Source organism: Capra hircus, chromosome 19, assembly GCF_001704415.2.
Source record: "Capra hircus breed San Clemente chromosome 19, ASM170441v1, whole genome shotgun sequence".
Lineage (NCBI taxonomy): Eukaryota > Metazoa > Chordata > Mammalia > Artiodactyla > Bovidae > Capra > Capra hircus.
In genome coordinates this window covers 849,985-877,180 of record NC_030826.1, presented here as the reverse complement: position 1 = coordinate 877,180, position 27,196 = coordinate 849,985, and the positions used below count along the sequence as shown (strand labels likewise).

Genomic DNA, 27,196 nt, shown 5'->3' with positions numbered 1-27,196 from the left:
ACACATCTGCCTTCCAAGGAAGATTCCTAAGACATCATAGGAAAGGAAATTGTATTATTTTCCTGTTGTGGTTCTGACAAATAATAGCCACTTAGTGACATAAAAGAAAACAAATGTATTATCTTAAATTTCTGGAGGTGATAAATGTGAAATGAGTCTCAGTGTCAGCAGGCTGATATTCCTTTTGGAGTCTCTAGAAGAAGAATCTGTTGCTTTGCCAATTCCAGCTTGTAAAGGGCAACTGTGTTCATCGGCTCATGTTTCTTACTCCTCTCCTGACCTCTCTGACCTCTCTTACCATCCTTAAATCTTTTCTCTGTATCTGTTTCCTTTCTACACTTCTGTCTGAAAATAGACCCCTGTTATTACGTTGGGCCCAGATAATCCAGGTAATCTGTGCATCTCAAGATGCTTATTCAGTTCAGTTCAGTTCAGTTCAGTTGCTCAGTCGTGTCCGACGCTGCGATCCCATGAATCGCAGCAGGCCATGCCTCCCTGTCCGTCACCAACTCCCCGGGGTTCACTCAGACTCATGCGCATCGAGTCAGTGATGCCATCCAGCCATCTCATCCTCTGTCGTCCCCTTCACCTCCTGCCCCCAATCCTTCTCAGCATCAGAGTCTTTTCAAATGAGTCAACTCTTCCCATGAGGTGGCCAAAGTACTGGAGTTTCAGCTTTAGCATCATTCCTTCCAAAGAAATCCCAGGGCTGATCTCCTTCAGAATGGACTGGTTGGATCTCCTTTGCAGTCCAAGGGACTCTCAAGAGTCTTCTCCAACACCACAGTTCAAAAGCATCAATTCTTCGGTGCTCAGCCCTCTTCACAGTCCAACTCTCACATCCATACATGACTAAAGGAAAAACCATAGCCTTGACTAGATGGAACTTAGTCAGCAAAGTAATGTCTCTGCTTTTGAATATGCTATCTAGGTTGGTCATAACTTTTGACAATTCATTAGTTAGTTTTAGTAATTTCTTCCCAGTACATTTTACAACATAAGGTAACACATTCACAGGTTCTGGGGTTAGGATGTGGACATCTTTGGAGGAGTCAATTATTCAGCCTATGTCTGAGGCCATAGATACCAACAAAGGCCCAAGAAGTAAATGACTATCTAAAGTAACACAGCTAATCTGTGGCAGTGCCATGAATATATCCCCAGGATCCTCACATTGGCCATGTTTATGTACATCACTGATGAAAACAGGTAGTAATACGCACTGATGGAGTCTTTATTTTTATAATAATCTTGAAATTATAGAGAAATAAGTATAAAATTCAGTGAATTTAAAAGAGCATTTTAGAGATAATAGTTTATATTTAAAAAAAATATTTTTAATGTAAGAGCTTCCTTAAAATTTTAATTTTGTTGGGTCATGGTACCTTCTAATGATAATGTGACTTGCAGTGATAATATAACTTAAATAATAATGGGAAATGAAAGTGCCAAGGAACAACATGTACATATTCTCCTATCTAATTCTTCTCTTCCTTGTCCTTTTCTTTCTCCTTCTGAAACTCTGGTCATGGCGGCCATTTTGAAAATCTGTTATAACTGAAAAGCTAATTCAAACTTTTTTGTTTTTTACTTTATTTTGCTTTCCAATACTGTATTGGCTTTGCCATACATTGACATAAATCCACCCTGTGTGTACATGAATTCCCAATCCTGAACCCACCTCCCACCTCCCACCCCATATCATCTCTCTGGATCATCCCCATGCACCAGCCCCAAGCATCCTGTATTCTGTATCAAACATAGACTAGCGATTCGTTTCTTACCTGATAGTATACATGTTTCAATGCCATTCTCCCAAATCATACCACCCTCTCCCTCTCCCACAGAGTCTAAAAGTCCATTCTATACATTTGTGTCTATTTTGCTGTCTTGCATACAGGGTCATCATTACCATCTTTCTAAACTCCATATATATGTGTTAGTATACTGTATTGGTGTTTTTCTTTCTGGCTCACTTTACTCTGTAAATAGGCTTCAGTTTCATCCACCTCATTAGAACTGATTCAAATGTATTCTTTTTAATGGCTGAGTAATACTCCATTGTGTATATGTACCATCGCTTTCTTATCCATTCATCTGCTGATGGACATCTAAGTTGTTTCCATGTCCTGGCTATTATAAATAGTGCTATGATGAGATAGATCACATCCTGGGCCATAAATCTGATAAATTTGATAAATTTAAAAAAAAAAAAAAAAACTGAAGTCATTCCAAACTTTTTAAATTGAAGGTAATGGAGCTACCAGAGGCTTATTACCATGGGTTTATCCAAATTATTTGTCATATTTCACAATAAGATGTTAAAGCATTCTTCTAAGGCTCTAAGGAAATTGTTTTTATCTCTTCTCCCATTTCTACACAATAATTGCTATAACAGTTAAAAGGGTTATACAATTTTGAATTTAGATGAGATTAGACATATTGTCCGGCCCGATACTGTTCTCTTTCATGTTATCTTTGGCAGATATTTGCCATATTTTTCTCTTGCCTGTTTTCTTCACCCATGCCATGGGAAGGAATGATGGCTGCTGTAAATTAAAAGCTGTATTTAGTTTGAGTTCCTGAGAGAGTAGGTACTTTTGAGAGGGTTGTGATTCTATATTGTTAGGCTCATGTTCTTTGATTCCTCTGCTGCAGGCTTTGGTGCCCCTCTTCTAGAGTTTTATACACACTTGACTTAACTGCATACTGTTCCCTACCCCCAATGCCGTAATTGTTCTTACATGTATTTGCCTTCAAAATTCAACCTAACCCAGTGATGGACATGCAATAATAATTCACTGTACTGCTGATGGATGTAGTAGATGGATGAATGAATGATGACTATATAATCTCAGAGGCATGACACATGGATTCAAAGAGATACTAAGGTGGCCGGGAAAGGTTGAAGATACAGCTTCTGATCATCACTGACATAACATTAGTAGGTTATTTACACTAGCATTCTGCTAACTTTCTTAAACAGAGTAAAATATGGCTGGAAATAGGATAGAAATTTGTTTAATAGATTCTTTAATGTGACACTGAAGATAAGTGGCTGGTTTCCTTTCAGATATTTCCGTTTAGCACTCAATTCCATCCTTTTCTGCTTATCAATGAACACACCCTTCAGGTGCGGTTACATTAAGTCAAGTTGCCAAGCTGTTGTTTGGCATTGATTGCATGCATGCATGCTCAGTTGCTCAGTTGTGGCTGATTCTTTTCGACCCTATGGACTGTACCCTGCCAATCTCCTCCCTCCATGGGATCCTCCAGGCAAGAATGCTGGAGTGGTTTGCCATCTCCTCCTCCAGGGGATCTTCCTCATCCAGGAGTTGAACCTGAGTCCCTGCATTGGCAAGTGGATTCTTTACCACTGAGCTACTTGGGAAGCTCCCTGATATTGATTGGGGGGTTCATAAAATAATTCACTCCCTCAGTTTGGTCTTGACAACATAGAATAATACCTTGTATATGTTGAATGCTTTCTAGGTCAAGGTTGATTCCCATATCATTCCTGTCAAACAAAGAAGCAAAGTATCAGCTAGGCGTTGCTAAATATTTAGTGCACCTCAATATGAACAGAAGAGAAGGAAATGACATCCCAATGTTCTGGCCTGGAGAATCCCAGGGACAATGGAGCCTGGTGGGCTGCCATCTATGGAGTCACACAGAGTCTGACACAACTGAAGCTACTTAGATAAACATATACATATATATGAGTAGGTGATGTGGCTGGTCTATGCCATCTTCTTATTATGGTATTAATATTGACTGTACCCATCAAAGAGGCCACAGGATAGTGGGTCTGAAATAAGAATCTCTGATCTTAAGACATCATGAAGGTAAGACTTAGAGAAGCTGACCAAGATTCAGGCTAGGAAACTGCCATGACACCCAAGGATGTCTATGGGTGGGGGATATTGTATGGCTCTCTAATTTTATGACTTTCGTGCCATAGTTCTTATTACATTGCTTCCCCAGCCTTCCACCCAGCTTGATTCTACTTTTTTACCTTTTTTTTTTTTTTCCTGTTTCTAGTTCCTTCTTTCTGGGGATTGGTGAACTCAGCTTGGAATCTTTGCTCTGTGGGGAAACGGCAGTCGCCAGTCAACATAGAGACTAGTCATATGATCTTTGATCCCTTTCTGACACCCCTTCGCATCAACACTGGGGGCAGGAAGGTAAGTAACCATGTTGCTTCCATTGTGAAGTTGAGGATAGGGGAGATGCTGATTCTGAAAGCCAAACTTCTAGTCCTTGATCTCTGTGATGAGCTTGTCTTTCCACCCAGGAGTAATATCACAGATTTCAGGTCTATTGCTAACAAATATGTCTTAATCATGCTTTTTCTCTACCCAGTCAATTTCCATGCTTCTGATTACTTCTTTGTACTCCCTGGATGTTTCCTGAGGTCCTATCCCTTGGAAGTGAAAGCTTGTTTTATCACGCAAGGATGCCGGGATTCTTGGCTCTGAAGGAGAAGAATTCAATCTGGGGCTAGAGACGAGGCTTGATCACTCAGAGCTTTTGTGTAATAAAGTTTTATTAAAATATAAAGGAGACAGAGAGAGCTTCTGACATAGGCATCAGAAGGGGGCAGAAAGAGTACCCCCCTGCTAGTCTTCAGCTGGATTTTATGTAGCCACTAGCAGTCTGTTAATGAAAGAAAGAAATGCCTTAAAACTCAGAATGGCACCAGGCCCCTCACCCATAAGATGCATTTTGGGATAATCTTGGCACCAAATGTTTCATCCTGGGCCACAAAATGATTAACTTGAATCTTGAAGAAGGGCAGATCACCATACCAACAGTTTCATTTACATAGATTAGGGGAACAATATCTGAGTATAACATACTGGTTTGTCAAGTAGGTTCTGAGCCTAGAGGCAGAACCAACTTGAAGACAGAGTTTGGGGTAAAGGCATAGTACATTAGCATAGATTAAAATAAACATTTCCATAAGAAAAAGGCATTGGTTATCTCAAGGTTTGAGAATAGTTAACTTCAGGTGAAACCAGATGTCATTATGGCAACAAAGTATTTTAAGAGAAACCTCCTTTTAAATTTGTATAGAGAAGGAAAAAATATGGCTAGTTTGTTTCCTCCTGCCGCTTAAGAGAGAGAAAAATGTCTGACACTTGCAGGCTATTTCCTCCGTTTGGAGACCTTCCTGCCTGTTACCCTCTCAGAAGCCCATGAAGGAAGATCAGAAAACAGTGTTTGCAACCCCTAAATATCATGCTGGGAAATTCTTCCTCTCAGAAACCTCTTCACTGGGGCTTCTTTTAACCTCAACAAAGTGAAAATCTTTTTATCAAAAGTAATATCAGGCATTTGTCATCCTGTAAGGAAAAGCAAACAACAATCACCTTAGGTGGTTTATGAGAAAAACAATAATTAGTCTTACTAGGGCTTCCTGGGTAAGAATCCTAGCTCCTGCATAGAAATGCTGAAGGATGATTCCCATTCTCACACCAACATCCCTCCTTTTCTCCCCCCACTTCCCTTCCCCTCATGATAAGCTTCTCCTTAGTTTATAGAAGAGTACAATGTCCATGGGGTCTTCTCATCACAGGAATCTAGCATTGATTTTGCTACCTTTTTCTGTTGAGTAGGTTGTTGAAGGTGGAAAAAAAATTCAGAAAATTGTGTTTGAAGGTGGCTTAGCTATTATGAACTCAAGAGAAATGGAAAATCATTTATGTTTGAGAAACTATGGTTAAAATTATGGCTAACTTTTGCTATTGCTAGTAACTGATTTTCCAGGGTTTGGGCTCCTTGGGGTCTGATTTCTACATCCCTTATGCAGTCGGTTCACCTTGATTATCACAAGTTTTGTAAGCAATCTTTTTGTTTTCTGACATTTTTTTTTTCTTGTCATGTAGTTTTCACACACATACAGAAAAGTCAAATGGCCCATCAAAGTGTTGTTACCAACCTTGATTCAGGTCACAAAGCAAGTTTCACAAGATCTTCTTGTGATTGATACTATTCAGCTAAGTAGAGTTTGTGTGCTGTTTTGAATATGACTTAGGAAGCATTTTTATAAAAAGGTCCTATAAAAAGGTCCTTATTTTGTGTAGTTTATTGTTCTGATTCTGTGAAAAACTAACCTGCCTTAATTATTCTTCCGTTCACAGTTTTATTTTTGCAAAGCCTAAGGGGAACTTGAATTGGGTGCAATATATACCTTTCTCTAAAAAGTTGATCATTCAAGTCATCGTAACCATGTATAGGTTCGCTGACCAGTATATTTAAAAAGGCAATTTTGAGTATTCAATCATTCTTTCTTGAAGAGGGTGATTGAGGGAATAACTGTACCCCAGACAAAGTGAAAATTCTAAAAATGTAACCATACACACACACAAAGTATATAGAAGGTTGGTATCTGAATTCCAGAGATTACCTAAAAGATGACGAGAAAGGCTGAAGCACAGAGACTGAAGAGGAGTTAATGAGGAGATAAGTATGGAAGAGTAATGTGAGGTGAGATCCTGCTGCCATGTTAAAGAAATGGATTTTTTCATAAGGATATGCAAGGATTTAAAGCATTATTGGGTAGATGGTACATAGGGAGTGGAATAGAATAGGAATTAAGCTAACACAAATAGTGAAAATGTAAGTTTCATTTTTCATCATACCATCTTAGAGGAAAATCTTAGTGTGAAAGAAATTAAAAAACAAAACAAAATGAAGACAACTTCTCTCTGCATAGAAATGCTGAACTATGATTCCCATTCTCACACAAAATAAATTTTATATTGAAAAAAAAAAGAGAATGAGAGATAGCTGGAGTTAAAAATCGTTCATAAATTATGTTGCTTTTCAGTGTTTTTTTTTTGTTGTTGTTGTTGTTGTTATATGTGATTTAAAAAATATATTTTCAGTTTAGTAAAGTGTGTCTGATCCAAGTCAACTTTTAAATGCATTGGAGTTTGAAATTTTTGAAATATTTACTTTTGATGGTGTTAATTTTATATCCGGCATGATTTGTGTTGTCAGCTGTTATAAGAGCTGAGAACTGTCTGATGATATCCTTTGCATTTGTGAAAGGCCAAAAATAAAATATAGATGGTAGTTGGATAAACTAATGGGTAATAAAATACCTAAACTTGATAGACAATAATTAAATCATGCTTGCAATCTTTTAAGAGATATGGACTTCCCTGGTGGCTCAGACGGTAAAGCGTCTGCCTGCAATGCGGGAGACCCGGGTTTGATTCCCGGGTTGGGAAGATCCCTTGGGGAAGGAAATGGCAATCCACTCCAGCACTCTTGCCTGGAAAATCTCACGGACGGAGGAGCCTGATAGGCTGCAGTCCATGGAGTCGCAAAGAGTCGGACATGACTGAGCGACTTCACTTTCACTTTCACGTACTGAATTGAGGTTTATTTTGGAAGTGAGGATTCAGATCAGTGGCTCTGAATTTAATTTTTCCTCAAAGAAACGTGTATCTAACTCAAAAGGTTTGAAAACCTCCCTGCCAGATTTGGAGGTTTTGTAGAATTTGGGAAAGCTGCCACATTTTGAAGTCTAAGATCAGCTGGGTATCAACATGTAAAATCCATCCCCGTCATCATGTGTTTCATTTGACACTTTTATCCACGAGCATCATTCTTGCTCATGTTTAAATGCACAGGGTTTACAAAGCCATGAAGCTGCTTTGATGTAGTACCTGACTGTGTTACTATGTTTCTTTGAACATATTTGACCTGGCATAAGGCTCAGATGAACTACAGGGTTTTTTTTGGTTTGTTTTGTTTTTCTGCTTTTTGTTTTCATTTTGTTTTTTGTTAGGGCTGAAATTCAATGTGAACACAAGAATGCATAGAGTAATAATAGATAAAAATCAAAGTATAATCATGCCTTGATATAATAAAAGGTATTTATCATGTGTGAAAAATGATTTATTTTACCTTTCAAGTTGCTTATTTACAATGGTAGTTTTTAAGCAATGGTACTTTTTGTTCCAGTTGTTCATATCTGACACATAGGACTCTTATGGACAAAATCCAAAATAAGTATACTTCCAAACAATACTCAAACATGTTTGCATTGCAAATGCATATAAGAATCCTATTTTGGGGAGAAATGTTGCCAAGATGGAAGAATAGGAAGACCCTGAGCTTACCTCCTTCCATGGGCACACCAAAGTTACAATTACACAGCAACTATTAACAGGAACCTCAAGACTAGCTGAAAGATTTTCCATAACTGAAGATATAAAGAAAGAGCTGCAATGAAATGAGTATGAGGAATGGAGACATAATCCAGTCAAGACCCATACCCCTTTCTAGAAAACCCATAAACAGAAGAACAATAACAAATGCAGAGCTTCTCTCCAAGGAGAAAGAGGTCCAAGCCTCACATTAAGCTCACCAAGTAAGATGTCTTGTACCAAGAAATTGAGCTCCAAGAATGTCTAGCTGTGGAGGTCAACAAAGTAGTTGGCCCTGACACAACAGAAAGTGCCGCATAGGGGGCACTCTTAGAGCCTATAGCTCTGCTGACCAGAAGAGAATGTGTTCATAGCCTCCATAGAACATCTCCTACATGAATCCACTTCTCCAAAATCAGGTAAAGTAACCAAATTTTCTAGCACTAGAAATAAATACAGAAAATAGGCAAAATGAGGAGATAGAAATATGTACCAAAGAGGCAACAAGACAAAATCTCAGGAAAAATATTAACAAAATGGAGAAAAGCAGTCTACAGCCATTGAGATACTCAGTGAACTCAGGAGAAGAAAGGAAGAACACAGTGAGAAATGTAACAGAATTAGAAAATATAAAGAACCAAATGGAACTGCAATTTAATTTTAAAATACAATTTAAAAAAGATTAAATTCAAAAATCAATTTAAATTTAAAAATACAGTGGAAGGAATCACATTAGATTAAATGATACAGAGAAATGGATCAGTTAACTGGAAAAGAGCAGTGGGAATCACCCTAACTGAACAAAAAAAGATTTTAAAAAATTTATAAAAAGAAGGTAGTTTAAGATACCTCTGAAATAACATCAAGCACTCTAATATTCTAGTGGGCCCCCTATACTAGTGGGTCTCAAGACCATTAGTATAGGGGACTGAAGAAGAAGAGAGAGAAAGGGGCAGAGAACTTATTTGAAGATAAGTTTTCTTCAAGATAATAGCTGAAAACTTCCCTAACCTGTGAAAGGAAACGGATACAAGTCCAAGTAGCAAAGGAGTTCCAAAGAAGGTAAGAAGAAAGAAGATCACACTAAAACACTGTAATTAAAATAGCAAAATATAAAGATAAAGAGAGAATATTAAAAGGAACAAGATAAAAGCAACTAGTTACATGTGAGGGACTTCTTGTAAGTCTATCAGCTGACTTTTCAGCAGAAACTGCATAAGCCAGAAGGGAGTGTCACAATATATTCAAAGTGATGAGAGGAAAAACCCTACAAACAAGAATATTCTATCCAGCAAAACTATTATTCAAATTTGAAGATGACAGGATTTTAGAGACAAGAAAAACAAACAAAAAAAAAGAGTTCAGCACTACTGTCTTTACAAGATATGTTAGAGGGACTTATCTAAGCAGGAAAGATGACAACTAAAAATATGAACATTGCAAAAGGAAAAATCTCATTGGCAAAGGAAAATATACTATAACTAAAAGAGATCAACCATTAATAAAACTACCTATTTTTGTTGTTTTTCAGTCACTCAGTCGTGTTTGACTCTTTGTGACCCCATGGAATGCAGCACACTAGGCATTCCTGTCTTCATCTCCCAGAGCTTTCTGAAACTCAAGTCCATTGAGCAAGTGATATGGTCCAATCATTTCAGCCTCTGTTGTCCCCTTCTTCTCATGCCTTCAAACTTTCCAAGCATCAGGGCCTTTTGGAACATATTGGCTCTACATATCAGATAACCAAAATTTGAAGCTTCATCATCAGGCCTTCCAGGGAATATTCAGGTCTGATTTCCTTTCCGGTTGACTGGTTTGATCTTCTTGCAGTCCGAGGGACCCTTGAGTCTTCTCCAACATCACATTTCAAAAGCATCATGTCTTATTTTGCACTCAGACTTCTTTATGGTTCAACATTCACATCCATACATGACTACTGGAAAACAACAACAACAACAACAACAACAACAAAAACAATATAGCTTACACTAGATGGATGTTTGTCGGTGAAGTAATCTTTCTTTTTTTTTTTTTTTTTTTTTTAATATGCTGTCTAGATTGGTCATAGGTTTTATTCCAAGGAGCAAGCTTCTTTTAATTTCGTGGTTGCAGTCACAATCTCCAGTGATTTTTGAGCCAAGAAAATAAAGTCTGTCACTATTTCCAATGTTTTCACATCTATTTTTCATAAAGTGATGGGACTGGATGCCATGATCTTAGTTTTTTTAATGTTGAGTTTTAAACCAGCTTTTCATTCTCCTCTTTCACTTTCATCAAGGGGCTTTTTAGTTCTTCTTTACTTTCTGCCATAAGGGTAGTGTCATCTGCATATCTGAGGTTATTGATATTTCTCCTGGCAATCTTTATTTGAACTTGCTTCATCCAGCCCAGCATTTCACTTCATGTACCTTTGCATAGAAATTAAGTAAGCAGGGTGACAATATACAGCCTGACATACTCCATTCCTAATTTGGAACCAGTCTGTTGCTCCATGTACAGTTCTAACTGTTGCTTCTTGACCTAAATACAGGTTTCACAGGAGGCAATTAAGGTTGCCTGGTTGGTATTCCCATCTTTTTAATAATTTTCCACAGTTTGTTGTGATCCACACAGTCAAAGGTTTTAGCATAGTCAATGAAACAGATGTGGATGGTTTTCTGCAATTCTGTTCCTTTTTCTGTGATCCATTGGATGCTGACAATCTGACCTCTGCCATTTCAAAATCCAGCTTGAATATCTAGTTGGAGAACTTTGAGCATTACTTTGCTAGCGTGTGAAATGAGTGCAATTTTCTGGTAGTTTCAACATACTTTGGCATTGCCATTCTTTGGAATTGGAATGAAAACTGACCTTTTCTAGTCCTATGGCCACTGCTCAGTTTTTCAAACTTCCTGGCATATTGTGTGCAGCACTTTAACAGCATCACCTTTTAGGATTTCAAGTAGCTCAGTTGGAATTCCATCACCTCCACTACCTTTGTTCATTGTGATGCTTCCTAAAGCCCACTTGACTTCATAAGTCAAGATGACTCACTCTAGGTGAGTGATCACACTATCATGGTTATCTGAGTCATTAAGATCTTTTTTTTGTATAGTTATTCTGTGTGCCTCCCACTCTTCTTAATATCTTGTTTCTTTTAGGTCCATACAGTTTCTGTTCTTTCTTGTGCACATCTCTGCATGAAATGTTCCATTGGTATCCTAATTTTCTTAAGGAGGACTATAGTCTTTCCCATTTTATTGTTTTCCTGTATTTCTTAGCACTGTTCACATAGGAAGGCCTTCTTATCTCTCCTTGCTATTCTTTGAAACTCTGAATTCTTTGGAATCCAGGTGGGTATATATCTTTCATTTATTTCTTTGCCTTTTCAGATATCTTCTTTTCTCAGCAATTTTTAAGGCCTCCTCAGAAAACCATTTTGTTTTTTGAATTTCTTTTTCTTGGGGATGGTTTTGATCACTGTCTCCTGTACAATGTTGCATACCTCCATCCATAGTTATTCAGGCATGCTGTCTATCATATCCAGTCTCTTGAATCTATTTGTCACTTCCATTGTATAATGGTAAGGGATTTGATTTAGGTCATACCTGCATGGCCTAGTGGTGTTCCCTACTTTCTTTAATTTACATCTCAATTTTGCAATCAAGAGTTCATGATCTGAGACACAGTCAGCTCCCAGTCTTGTTTTTGCTGTCTGTATAGAGCTTCTACATCCCTGGTTGCAAGGAATATTATATATCTGACTTTGGTATTGACCATCTGGTGATATCCAAGTGTAGACTTCTCTTTTGTGTTGCTGGAAGTGGATGTTTGCAATGATTAGGTGTTCTCTTGCCAAAATTGTTAGCCTTTGCCCTGCTTCATTTTGTACTCTAAGGCCAAAGTTGCCTGTTACACCAGGTAACTCTTGACTTCCTACTTTTTCATTTCAGTCCTCTACGATGAAATGCCCTTTTTTTTTTTTTTTTTTTTTTTTTGGCGGGGGGAGGGTGTTACTTGTAGAAAGTTAGTAAGAAAGTTAAAAGGCAAAAGTAGTAAATTTATCTATATCCATAATAAATAGTTAAGAAATCCACAGACCAGAAAGCTATAAAATATGAGGTAAAAAATTAAGTATGGGGGGTAAAAAGGAAGGTTATTACAATGCATTTGAAGTGAAGAACTCATCATCTTAAAATAATCATATATTGCTATATAAAAACTTCATGGTAACCACCAACCAAAAATTGATAGCAGATACATACACACGCACACACACACACACAGAATAAAGGAACCCAAGCATAGTGCTAAATAGTGTCATCAAATCTCAACATAAGAGATGAAAAGAAGAAAGGAACAAATAAGAACCACAAAAGACAATCTCAAAATAATGTTTAAAAATGGTGATGCTTGCATACTCAACAATAATTACCTTAAAGTTAAATGCACTAAATACTTCAATCAGAAATCATACAGTGGGTATAAACAGATAAACAACAAGTCCCATATATTTTCTGCCTGCAAGACACCTACCTCAGATCTAAAGACACACACAAACTAAAAATGAGGGATGCTGCTGCTACTGCTGCTAAGTCACTTCATTCGTGTCTGACTCTGTGTGACCCCATAGACGGCAGCCCATCAGACTCCCCCGTCCTGGGATTCTCCAGGCAAGGAAACTGGAGTGGGTTGCCATTTCCTTCTCCAATGCATGCAAGTGAAAAGTGAAAGTGAAGTCGCTGAGTCGTGTCCGACTCTTTGCGAGCCCATGGACCACAGCCTACCCAGGCTCCTCCGTCCATGGGATTTTCCAGGCAACAGTACTGGAGTGGGGTGCTGTTGCCTTCTCTGAAATGGGGGATAGAAAAAAATGTATTCTGTGCAAATGGAAAGGAAAGAAAAACAGGCATGCTTATAGTTCCATCAGAAATAATAGAGTTTGAAACAAAGACTGTAACTGGAGACAAAGAAGAACATCATATAATGATCAAGACTTAAATCAAATAAGAAGATATAACAATTTTCTAAACTAGATAGAAGCTTCTAATATAAATAGGAGTACATAAATACATAAACCAAATATAAATATATTTAAAAGGAGAAATTGACAGTAACTCAATGATAATAGGATACTGTAATATCCCACTTACAGAAATGGACAGATTATCCAGATGGAAAATTAATAACACTGGCTGTAAATAATATGCTCTACAAGATAGTATTAAAAAATATATATAGAACATTTCATCTGAAAGTAGCATAATACACATTATCTCCAAACACATATGGAACATTATTGAGAATAGATCGTATGTTAGGCCAAAAAACAAAATAATAATAATAATAATAATAATAATAATAATAAAATCTTGAGTTTTAAATCACATTAAGCATTATTTCTGATCACAAGAGTTTGAGACTACAGATCAACTAAAAGGGGAAGAAGAAAATGCAGAAGTCACAAACACAAGAAGTCTAAACCATATGATACTAAACAACCAACTGGTTACTGAAAAAAGCCAGAAGGAAATGTAACCAAAAAAAAAAAAAAAATTGAAGACATATAAAGATAGAAATACACAGTCAAGAATCTATGAGACCCAACTAAAGAAGTTAAGAAGGAAGTTGGTAATGATGCAGCCTTCTACAGGAAACAAACAACAAAAAAGCCCTCAAATAAACAGTTCATCTGTACATGTAATGGAACTAGAAAAAGAAGAAAAAAAAATGAAGGTAGTAGAAGGAAAGAAATAACAAAGATCATAGCAGAAACAAAATAGAGAAAAGAAATGGTTTTCTTTGAAAAGAAAGCAAAAGTGATAAACTTTAGCAAGTATCATCAAAAAAGAGAGATGAACCAAAACAATAAAAATAAAAGAGGGGAAGTCAAACTGACACCACAGAAATGCAAAGCTGTAAAAAAAACCTATGAAAAATTATATGCCGACAAAATGGATAGCCGAGAAGAAATGGATTCATTTCTAGAAATGAACAAGCTCCTAAACTAAATTAGGAAGAAATTGGAAATATGAGCAGACTGATTATCAATAATAAACTTGAATCAGTAATTAAACAATTCCCAACAAACAAAATGGCTTCACAGATGAACAAGATGGCTTCACAGCTGAATTGTACCAAACATTTAACGGAGAGTTAAAAACTATTTTTTCAAACTATTATAAAATAATTGAGGTGGGAGGAAGACTTTTGAACTTACTGTATGAGATCAACATTGCCCTGATACCAAAAGCAGAGGAAGACTCCATGAAAAAAGAAAGTTAGTATCAAATATCACACTGATGAAAATAGGTGGAAATTTTCTCAACAAAATATTAACAAACCAAATTCAACAATATATTGAAAGGATCATGCACCATGATCAAGTGGACTCTGTCCCAGGAATTCAAGCATGGCCCAATATCTACAAATTGATCTACATGATATATCACATAAATAAAACAAAGAATGAAAAATCATATGACCATCTTAATAGATGCAGGGAAAGCCTTTAACAAAATTCAACAATGATTTACGATAAACACTGCCAACAATGTGTGCATAGAGGTTAGATACCACAGCACAATAAGGGCCATATATGATGAGCCCACAGCTAATATTCTCAATAGTAAAAAGCTGAAAACATTTCCTGTAAGATCAGGAAGAAGATAAGGATGCCCTCTATCACCACATTGTTGGAAGTTCTAGCCACAGCAATCAGAGAAGAAAAATAATGAGTTCAAATTGAAAAAGAAGTAAAACTGTCACTTTTTTCAGGTGACAAGATAGTATATAGAGACAATCTTAAAGACACCAACAAAAAAATGATAATTAAAAATTACTTCATTTAGGATCCAAGATATATTTTCAATATACAGAACTGTGTTGCATTTCTGTAAATTAACAACAAACTATCAGAAAGAAATTAAGAAAACAACCCCATTTACAGCTGCTTGAAAAAATAATATACTTAAGAATAAATCTGATAAAAAAGGTACAAGATCTATACTCGAAATGGTGGAAGACATTTACTAAACTAATTGAACATGATGAAACAATTGGGAAGATATACCATATTTATGGATTGGAATTAATATTGTTATAATGAGTATACTACCTAATGAATCTACAGATTCAATACAATTCCTATCAAAGATTTTGATATAGAACCAGAACAAATAATTGTTGCTAAATTTGTATGGAAACACTAAAGACCTCAAATAATGAAAACAATCAATCTTGAACAAAAGGACAAATCAGGAGATTTCATGCACCCTGATTTTCACCCATTCTCTGAAGCTGTAGTAATCAGAATAGTATGGTACTGGCACAAAAACAGAAACATAGATCAATGGAACAGAATGGAAAGTCCAAAAATAAATCCATGCATCTGTGGCTAATTAATCTATGAAAAAGGAAACAAGAATAAACTATGGATTAAGATAGCCTCTTCAGTAAATAACATTGGGAAAATTGAGTAGCTCCATACTAAAGAGTCAAAGGAAACTGTTTTCTTACACCAAACACAAAAATAAATCCAAAGTGGATTAAAGACCTAAATGTAGAATCATAAAGCACAAAACTAGAGGGAAGCATAGGTAATATATTCTTTGACATTGGCCTCAGAAATATTTTTTTTGTATGTCTCCTTAGGCAAGGGAAACAATGAAAGTTAAACAAATTAGATTATGTGAAACTAAAAAGCAATTGCATAGAGAATAAAATTCTCTACAAAATGAAAAAGCCACTTGCTTAATAGAATATATTTGCAAATGATATATCTGATGAGGGTTAATATTTACAATATACAAAGTACTTTTATAACTCAGTATTTAAAAAAAAAAAACACAAAACCCAGCAGTCCAATTTTTAAAAAGGCAGAGAATCTGCATAGACATTTACCCCAAGAAGACACATAGATGGCCAACAGATACATGAAAAGATACTAAACATCACTAATCATCAGAGAAATGCAAATTAAACCCACAATTCTACTCCTGAGTATTTTCACAAAGACAATCAAAATACTAATTTGAAAAGATATGTGCATCTCTATGTTTATTGTAGTATTGTTTACAATAATCAAGATAGTAGAAGCAACCTAAGTGTCCATCTATAAATAGGAAAAGGAGTACGTCAAGGATGTATATTGTCACCCTGCTTATTTAACTTATATGCAGAATACATCATGAGAAACGCTGGACTGGAAGAAGCACAAGCTGGAATCAAGATTGCCAGAAGAAATCTCAATAACCTCAGATATGCAGATGACACCACCCTTATGGCAGAAAGTGAACAGGAACTAAAAAGCCTCTTGATGAAAGTAAAAGAGGAGAGTGAAAAAGTTGGCTTAAAGCTCAACATTCAGAAAACGAAGATCATGGCATCTAGTCCCATCACTTCATGGGAAATAGATGGGGAAACAGTGTCAGACTTTATTTATTTGGCTCCAAAATCACTGCAGATGGTGACTGCAGCCATGAAATTAAAAGACGCTTACTCCTTGGAAGAAAAGTTATGACCAACAGAGATAGCATATTCAAAAGCAGAGACATTACTTTGCCGACTAAGGTCCGTCTAGTCAAGGCTATGGTTTTTCCAGTAGTCATGTATGGATGTGAGTGTTGGACTGTGAAGAAGGCTGAGCACTGAAGAATTGATGCTTTTGACCTGTGGTGTTGGAGAAGACTCTTGAGAGTCCCTTGGACTGCAAGGAGATCCAACCAGTCCATTCTGAAGGAGATCAGCCCTGGGATTTCTTTGGAAGGAATAATCCTAAAGGTGAAGCTCCAGTACTTTGGCCACCTCATGGGAAGAGTTGACTCATTGGAAAAGACTTTGATGCTGATAGGGATTGGGGACAGGAGGAGAAAGGGACGACAGAGGATGAGATGGCTGGATGGCATCACTGACTCCATGGATGTGAATCTGAATGAACTCTGGGAGTTGATGATGGACAGGGAGGCCTAGGCGTGCTGTGATTGGTAGGATCGCAAAGAGTCAGACATGACTGAGCAACTGAACTGAACTGATAGATACATGAAGAAGATAAGGTATAACTGTACAATGGAAAGCCATAAAAGGGGCCTAAAGTGCACTATGCTAAATGAAATAAGTCACAGAAAGAAAAATACCACGTGATTCCGTTTATATGTGGAATCTATAAAACAATGAAGAAACTTAAAAAAAAAAAAAAACCACAGATCAGATTAATAGATACAGAGAACAAATTGTTAGTTACCAGAGAACAAATTTGTGGAGGGATGAGTGAAATAACTGAGGGTGATTCAATGTACAAGTTTCCAATTACAAAATGAGTCATACAATGAAATGTATAGTGTGGGAAATATAGTCAATTATATCTTAATATCTTTGTATGGTGACTGCTGATTACTAGACATATGAGGATAATTGTCAATGTACTGAAACATCAAATCAATATTTTGTCACTTGTAACTAACATAATATGTTTATTTTGTGTCAATTAGAAAAACAATATGTAGACACTTGAAGGAAATGCATCAAAATGCTAATAATATTTGTCTCTGCAGAGATGGGGATTAAAGGTGATTGGTTTTGCTTTGTTTTCTTATGTATGTTGTTACCTTCAATGAAAATGTATTTCTTGTAAAATTATAAATAAAACAATAAATGTCATTAAAGATTAAAAGTGAACATAGATATATAGAAGTTAAATGGATGTTAAAGTGAAGAAGTGAAGTGAAGTGAAAGTTGCTCAGTCGTGTCTGACTCTTTGCAACCCCATAGACTATATAGTCCATGGAATTCTCCAGGCCAGAATAGTGGAGTGGGTGGCCTTTCCCTTATCCAGGGGATCTTCCCAACTCAGAAATTGAACCAGTGTTTCCTGCATTGCAGGCAGATTCTTTACCAACTGAGCTATTATGGAAGCCCTATGGCGGTTACTTGAATTAAATAACTATTTTGCCATAATTATATAAATCATGAACTGTCAAATCAGTCATATTGGCTTTAATTTTCCAATTTGATTTTTATTTTAAACTGGGGTATTGTTGATTTACACTGTGGCATTAATTTCAGGTGTATAGCAAACTAATTTGGGTATATATATACATATACATATACCCTAGAGAAGGCAATGGCACAATTTCAGGTGTATAGCAAAGTAATTTGGGTATACATATGCATATACATATACCCTAGAGAAGGCAATGGCACCCCACTCCAGTACTCTTGCCTGAAAAATCCCATGGCTGGAGGAGCCTGGTAGGCTGCAGTCCATGGGGTCGCTAAGAGTCGGACACGACTGAGCAACTTCTTCACTTTCACTTTTCACTTTCATACATTGGAGAAGGCAATGGCAACCCACTCCAGTGTTCTTGCCTGGAGAATCCCAGGGACGGGAGAGCCTGTTAGGCTGCCGTCTATGGGGTCACACAGAGTCGGACACCACTGAAGCGACTTAGCAGCATACATATACCCAATCTTTCTCAGATTCTTTTCCCATGTATCAATAGATTATAAGATAGTATTGAGTAGAGTTCCCTGTGCTTCAAAATAGATCCTTGTTGGTTAGTTTATATATAATGGTGTGTATATGTTAATTCCAAACTCCAAATTTATTCCTCCTCTGTCTGCATTTCCACTTTGGTAACCATAAGTTTGTGCTGGAAGCCTATTAATCTGGTTATATTTCGTAAATAATTCATTAGTACCGGTTTTTTTTTTTTTTTTTTGCATGCCATATATAAGTGATATTTCTTTATCTTTATCTGACTTACTTCACTTAGTACGGATAATCTCTAGTTCATTCCATGTTTCTGCAAAGGACATTATTTCATTATTTTTGATAGCTGAATAATATTCTACTATATATGCATGCAACACCTTCTTTATCCAATCAATTGTCAATGAGTATTTAGTTTGCTTCTATATCTTAGTTAATTTTTATAGTGCTGTTATGAACTTTGGAATGCGTATATCTTTTTGAATTATGCCTTTCTCTGGATCAGTGCCCAGGAGTGGGATTGCTGAAGGATATGGCAAGGGGGTGAGAGAGGATGAGATGGTTGGGTGACATCACTGACTCAATGACATCAGTATGACATGACTGTGAATAATCTCATGGGAAATAGTGAAGGACAGGGAAGCCTGGTGTGCTGCAGTCCATGGGGTCACTAAGAGTTGGATGTGACTTAGCAACTGAACAAGAATGGTAACTTTATTTTTAATTTTTAAGTAATCTCCATACTGTTCTCCACAGTGGTTGCACCAATTTACATTCACATTAAAATTATAGGAGCATTTGCTTTTCTCCACACCCTAACCAGCATTTGTTGTTTGCAAAATTTTTAATAATGGCTGTTCTGACTGGTGTGAGGTGATACCTCATTGTATTTTTGATTTGCAGTACTCTAATAATTCGTGGACAATATTTTCATGTGCTTCTTGGCCATCTGAATGTCTTCTTTGGAGAACTGTTTATTTAGGTCTTCTGTTCATCTTTTGATTGGTTGTTTTTGTTTGTTTCTTTCTAATATAGAGCTTCATGAGCTGTTTTTATATTTTGAAGATTAATTCCTTGTAGGTCATTTAATTTGTAAATATTTTCTCCCATTGTGTAGGTTGTCTTTTCATTTTGTTTAGTCCTGAGAACTGTTATTTTGTCTCCTCAGGTAGGTTTATTCCTAGATATTTTATGCTTTTTGAAGTGATGGTAAAATGGATTATTCCTTTTGCTGCACAAAAGCGTTTAATTAGGTCTCATTTGTTTATTTTTAAAAGTTTAATTACTTTAATTAATTTAAAGTTATATCCAAAAAGATATTGCTGCTATTTATGTCAAAGAGTATTCTGCCTATGTCTAAGAGTTTTGTAGTATCTGGTCTTACATGTAGGTCTTTAAACTGTTTCGAGTTTATTTTTGTGTATGGTATTAGAGAATGTTCTAATTTCATTCTTTAACATGTGGTCATCAAGTTTTCCCAACACCACTTACTGAAGAGGCTTTTCTCCATTATATATTCTTACCTCCTTTGTCATGGATTAGGTGACTGTTAGGGCATGGCTTTATCTCTCAACTTTCTATCCTGTTCCATTACCAGTACCATTTTTATTTATTTACTTTTTTTTTTTTTTATTCTGCACCAAGTAGCATGTATCAAATGGTTTTGATTACTGTCGCTTTGTAGTATAGCCTGAAGTCAAGGAGAATGGTTCCTCCCGGTCCTTTTTTATTTCTTATGATGATTTCACTTTTCTGGATCTTTTGTGTTTCCATACAAATTTAAGATTTTATTTTTTTGTCTAGTTCTCTGAAAAATGCCATTGATAATTTGATAGGGGTTACATTGACTCTGTCGATTATTTTGGTAGTTTAGTAATTTTGACAATATTGATTCTTCCGGTCGAAGAAAACATCTCCCCATCTGATTGTGTCATTTTTAATTTGTTTCATCAGCATTATAGTTTCCAGAGTACAGTTATTTTGTCTCTTTAGGTAGGTTATTCCTAGATATTTTATGCTTTTTGAAGTGATGTTAAAATAGATTATTTATTTAACTTCTCCTTATACTTCCTTGTTGTTAGTGTATAGAAATGTAAGAGATTTTTTGTGTATTAATTTTTTACCCTGCAACTTTACCAAATTCATTGATGGACTCCAGTAGTTTTCTGGTAGCATCTTGAGGATTCACTTTGCATAGCATCATGGCATCTATGAGCAGTGACAGTTTTACCTTTTTTTCCAATTTGGATTCTTTTTTTTTTTCTCTGATTACCATAGCTAGGACTATCAAAATTATATTAAATAAAACTGATGAATGGACGTCCTTTTATGTTTCTGATCTTAGTTGAGATGCTTTCAACTTTTTACCACTGAGAATGATGTTAGCTGTAGGTTTGTGATATGGACCTTTATTATGTTGAGATAGGTCCCTCTATGCCCACTTTCTGGAGAACTTTGTTTTTTTCTGTGTGTGTTTTGTTTGTTTTTTAATTTTTTAATCATAAATGGTTGTTTAAGTCATACCTTTTTCCTACATCTGTTGACATGACTATATGATTTATATTCTTCAATTTTTTGATGTGATGTATCACACTGATTGATTACAAGATATTGAAAATACCTTGCATACGTGAGAAAGACCTCAATTGATCATGCTGTGTGATTCTGCTAATGAATTGTTGGAATTATATTATTAGTATTTTGTTGTGGATTTTTGCATTTGTTTATCAGTGATATTGACCTGTACTTTTCTATATTTTTGGTATCATCGTCTGGTTTTTATATCAAAATGACAGTGACTTCATAAAATGAGTTTGAAAGTATTTAATCCTTTGCAGCTTTTGGAATAGTTAGAAAGGCATTGAGTTTAGCTCTTCTTTAAATATTCAGTAGAATTAGCCTGTGAAGTCATCTGGTTTATTCAAAATTTTTTAATCATAGTTTCAATTTTAGTACTTGTTATTCATCTGTTCATATTTAATAGTTCTTCCTTTTTTAGTCTTAGAAGGTTTTATGTTTCTAACAATTTGATAATTTCTTCTAGGCTGTCCATTTTATTGGTACATAATTGCTGGTAGTAGTCACTTAAGATCTTTTGTATTTCTGTGGTATTAATTGTAACATCTTTTTCATTTCTAAGTCTATTGATTTGAGTCTTCTCCCTTTTTTTCTTGATGAATTTGGCTAAACGTTAATCAGTTTTATTTATCTCCTCAGAGAAGCAGCTTTTAGTTTCCATGATCTTTGCTATTTTTTTTTTCTCTATTCCAAATATTTCTGCTTCAGTCTTTATGATTTCTTTTCTTCTACTAAGCCTGGATTTTTCTTGTTCTTAATTTCTCTAGTTGCTTTAGGTATAAGTTTAGGCTGTTTATTTGAGATTTTTCTTATTTCCTAAGTTAAGGTTGTAGTGCTATAAACTTCCCTCTTGAAGCTGATTTTGTTGTGTTCCATAGGTTTAAATGTCATGTTTTCATTTTTATTTGTCTCAAGGTGTTTTTTAATTTCCTCTTAGATTTTTTTCAGTGCTCTATTGGTTGTTTAGGAATATATTGTTTATTTTTGACAGATTTTTTTTTCAAGTGTATTTCTAATCTCACAATATTGTAGTTGAAAAAGATGATTGATATCATTTAAATTTTATTAAATTTATTGAAATTTGCATAGTGGCCAGCATATTGGTCTACCCTGGAGGATGTTCCATGTGCACTTGAAAAGAACATGTGTATTCTGCTGCTTTCAGATGGAATGCTCTGTACATATAAATTAAGTCCCTCTGGTCTAATGTGCCACTTAAGGCCTATGTTTCCTTATTGATTTTCTGTCTGGATGGTCTTTCCATTGACATAAGTGAAGTGTTAAAGTTTCCCTTTATTGTGTTATAATAAATTTCTTCTTTTATGACTAGTAGTATTTGCCTTATATATTGATGTGCTCCTATATCGTGTGCATGTATATTTATAATAGTTATATCTTCTTCTTGGTTTGATCCCTGGATCATTATGTAGTTTTCTTCTTTGCCTATTGTAATAGCCTTGATTTTAAACCCAGTTTGTCCGATTTGAGTACTGTTACTCCACCTTTCTTAGATTTCCATTTGCATGGAATACCTTCTTATATCACCTCACTTTCAGTATATATGTGTCCCTAGATCTGAAGTGGGTTTCTTGTAGACCTTCTGTTTCTGTTCTGTTCTTACTTTCTGTTTCTATTCAGACATTCTATGACTTTTGGTTGGAACACTTGATTCATTTACATTTAATGCAATTATTGATATGTGTATATATATGTGTGTGTGTGTATATATATATGTATGTATGTATGTATGTATGTATAAGATTGTTTTAAGTTGCTGGTTGCTGGTATCTTAATTTCAAATGCATTTCCAATATCTAATATTTGTACTCTCTTCATGATTGCTGGTTTTATATCATATTTGTGTGTGGATGATTTCTTACCTTTATTATATGTTTGCCTTTAGTGATGAGCTTTCCTATTCATAATTTCTTTTGTTTCTAGTTGCGACTTTTTATGACAACAGATGAACTTTTAGCAATTGTTATAAACCCGGTTTGATGATGCTGAATTCTCTTAGCTTTTGCTTGTCTGTAAAGCTTTTGATTTCTTCATCAAATCTGAATGAGCATCTTGCTATAGACCATTCTGGGTTGCAGATTTTTCCCTATCATCCCGGTAAATATATTGTGCTACTCTCTTCTGGCCTACAGGTTTCTGCTAAAAAATCAGCTGTTAACAATATGGGGATTCCATTGTCTGGTACATGCTGATTTTTGCTTGTTGCTTTTAATATTTTATTTTTGTCTTGAATTTTTGTCAATTTGATTAATATGTGTTTTTGTATCCTCCTTGGGTTTATCCTGTATGGGACTTTCTGAGCTTTCTGGACTTGAATGAGTGTTTTTATTTATTTATTTATTTTTCTCATGTTAGGGAAGTTGATGGCTGTTACCGTTTCCATTTTTTCCCCTAGCTCTATTTTTCTGTCTTCATTTTCTGGAACCCCTATAATGGTAATGTTGATACAGTTAAGATTTTTTTCCAGAGGTCCCTGAGATTGTACTCATTTTTGTTTCATTTTTTCTGTTCCACAGTAATGATTTCCATCATTCTTTTCATTCATTATTCATTCTTCTGCATGTTTTAGTCTACTATTGATATCTTCTATAGTATTTTTCATTTCATTTTTTGTTTTTAATCTCCATTTGTTTGATTTTCATTTGGTTGTTCTTCTGGAATACATTTCTTCTAGCTGTCCTTCATGTGGAATACACCTCACTAAGAGAACCACCAAGACCACAGGTAGATCTGGCACAGTTTCCTATGGCATCACTGCTTTGCCTTGAGTCCCAGTACATATGTAACCTTGTGTGTGAAGTTTAAGAGTGGAATCTCTCTTCCCCCAGTCCTTTGCAGCTCCTTCACTCCCTGCTCACCTTCAAAGTCAATTATATAGGGTCTTCTCCTCCTGATATTAAACTCCCAGACTGGGATGCCTGACATGGGACTCAGAAGGCTTACTCCTTGTGGAGTTATTTTCCAGTATATGACTATACTGCAGAAGTGCTTCTCCTACCATCTCATTTTGGCTGCTTCTTTATTTTGGGTGTAACCAGTCTTTTTGATAGGATCCTGTCTTTTGTCTATGGTCATTTAGCATTTGTGATTTTGGTGTTTTATGAGAGGAAGTGAGATCACACTTTTACTCCATCATCTGATCTCTCTAATCTCCTTGAAGGCTTCTTCATACAAGCAAAATTTCTGGCAAAAGAAGACACCTCATCCTTTTTGAAAAAGTGGCCTAATTAGCAATAGCACCATCAGGAAACCAGAACAAAGAGTGGCAGAGACAGAGGAATAGCATTTCATTTTTATAGGGCCAAGAATTTGAATTTTTAAATCAGACTTTATTGGGGTTCTAGAATATGAACTAGCATAGAACATCAAACAGAATGAAGTATTATTTGGAGAAGGATCTTTTAAATATTAGATATTCTGGCTCCAGATATGTGAAAAATTAATGACCTACATGTATTTCATTGTGAATTCTATTCCAAAAAGTGTTCTTGGAAGGAACGAAGCCACCTGAGACTGTAGAAGAAGCTCAAGCATCAAATAAGACTCTTGTCCTGAGAATCCACTTCCAATCTAGAAACTCTTTGATTTTATATGAATAGTTGTTAGACAGGACACAAAGAATATATTTCTTTGAAGCTGACCCTGAAATGATGATCTAACTAGAATGTAAACCCTCTAGTTTAAATGGAGTCCCCCTTTAAAGCTCTAGTATTGGTTTGGAAGAAACTTTCAGTCTTCTCTTCTCATCTTCTATCAAAATTATTCCTCAAAATATTGAATGCAGGACTCTTTCTCCTCTAAGATATTTTTCTCTGAATAGCTAGAATGGAGAATTAAGGATAAAACACATGAAAGGATTTTGATTAATGGTTTAAAAATGAGGCCAAAATAATTATGTTTATGTGCAGAGTTTTGGCAAGCAGTGGAAGGTTTCAGAGCATAGTATTGAAAAGCAATAAATGTTAAGCCAAATGAGAAAGGCTAAGGTGCTGTATTCTAAGTTGGGAAACAGGTTTAGGGTAAAGGTGTTCTGTTGTTGATACCAGGTTCTGGTACATGGTTGCCTAGCTTAGATCTGGGCTGAGGATTACTGCACACTGTCTTGGAAGTTTCATGGAAATATGTACTTCTTGACATCTCCCAGTAAGTAAATCGATGTAGAGTCTTTAGGCAAGTCTCCCAAAGAAACACCTGGATACTGGCTTTAGTTTTTTTTTTTTTTTTTTTTAAATAAATATATGTAGATCTCATTCTTTACTGTTCTGGTGAGTTTTTGTTTTGTTTTGTTTTGTTTTGTTTTAATAGACTTTGCATTCTTCTCCTGCTTCTTGTTATTTTGCTCTCTTTCTCTCTACTCATCTCCCTCTTTCTTCTCCACCTCTTATTCTTTCTTGCTCTCTTATCTTTTCTTCTCCTCTCCAATACTCTTCAATTTTCTTTCTCCTCTTCACCTTTTCCTAAACCTCGGTCCTCCCCTTCCTTTCTTCCCTCCTTTCTCTTCCTGAGTACATTTGACTAAGGAACCTGTGCCTCTCTCTTCTACATCAAAGTGGAATAGGTTTTCCTCTTTCATGCATTTTAGAGGGACTGAAATTGTATAATTTGGGTGCCAATACATAAATGAGACAAAATTCTAGTTATTTGAGAACCAAACACAACTCTTACAAAAGGATACAGGGAGAATTAACTGCAGGTGTTTAATGAAATTTAGGCAGATGAATTTCTGGAAGGAATTTTTTCCTTCCGTAATCTCACAAATTAAATATCTGTTACATGCATTTTTTTGGTTATGGTATTCCACAGATAATACAAAAGAACTAGAATAAAACTGAAAATCTAAAATAAAAAATATGATTTGGGGAGTTTCAACATCATAATCGAATATTTGAGCAATTATCAGACTTTTAATTTTTCTTATGAAAATTTAATGTGATATATTTGCAACTTTATTAATGTTGCATGAAAGATTAAGAATAACTAAACAACAAAGTATTTTCCAAAATAACTGCTCTTTCAAAAGGAAATAATAAAGCATATGATTCACATACACTGCTTGCAGCTCAGTTTTCTTCCCATCCATCTAAATATGAGGGAGAAGAGGAGCAAAGGGGATAGACGACCTAATTTTTACAAATTTCTTCCAAGATAGTCTTACCTCTCAAGCATTTCTGAACAAGTGTCTCCATCACCATCAAGAAGGTAAAACTGACAGAGCAACTGGGTGACATAGAAACAGTCACACACACAGCAAAATTCTGAATTTTGATGTTAAGAATCTGGTTATCAGTTGTGTTTTCTTGAAGAAAATGTTCTCAAATTGGGCAGGCTACTCCTCATAAAACCGATCATTTTGCTGGATAAATCAGCAAAGTTCTCCCTACATAAACATTAGACTTTGAAACCTGTTTAAGGTCTATCACAACGTAGAAAACTTTGGTCTGAATATAGAAACAAAATGCATTTTCTCATCACTTCAGAATAAAAAAAAAAAAAGAAGTATATTCTGTTTGAAGGACTCAAGAAAATGCTAATTTTCTTCTAAGTTCTGTTTTTCTAAAACAAAAGAACTAGATTAAAACTGAAAATATAGAATAAAGAGTATGATTTGGGGAGTTTCAACATCATAAACTGCAGATGGTGACTGCAGCCATGAAATTAAAAAGCACTTGCTCCCCGGAAGAAAAGGTAAGGCCAACCTAGAAAACATATTAAAAAGCAGAGACTTTACTTTGCTGACAAAGGTCCATCTAGTCAAAACTATGGTTTTTCCAGTAGTCATGTATGGATGTGGGAGTTGGACTATAAAGAAAGTAGAGTGCTAAAGAATTGATGCTTTTGAACTTTAGTGTTAGAGAAGACTGTTGAGAGTCCCTTTGACTGCTAGGAGATCCAAGCAGTCAGTCCTAGAGGAAACCAGTCTTGAACATTCATTGGAATGTCTGGTGTTGATTATGAAACTCCAATACTTTGC

General features: G+C 35.6%; 1 protein-coding gene across 1 annotated transcript in view; it reads left to right on the top strand.

Moving 5' to 3' along the window:
* The window catches only part of CA10 (carbonic anhydrase 10), an 834,592-nt gene that overhangs the window by 268,399 nt on the left and 538,997 nt on the right, over positions 1 to 27,196 (top strand). The window contains exon 3 of the mRNA XM_013971774.2: positions 4,042 to 4,184. Within this exon, the coding sequence (XP_013827228.2) occupies positions 4,042 to 4,184 (143 nt within the window). The remainder of the gene's footprint in view (positions 1 to 4,041; positions 4,185 to 27,196) is intronic.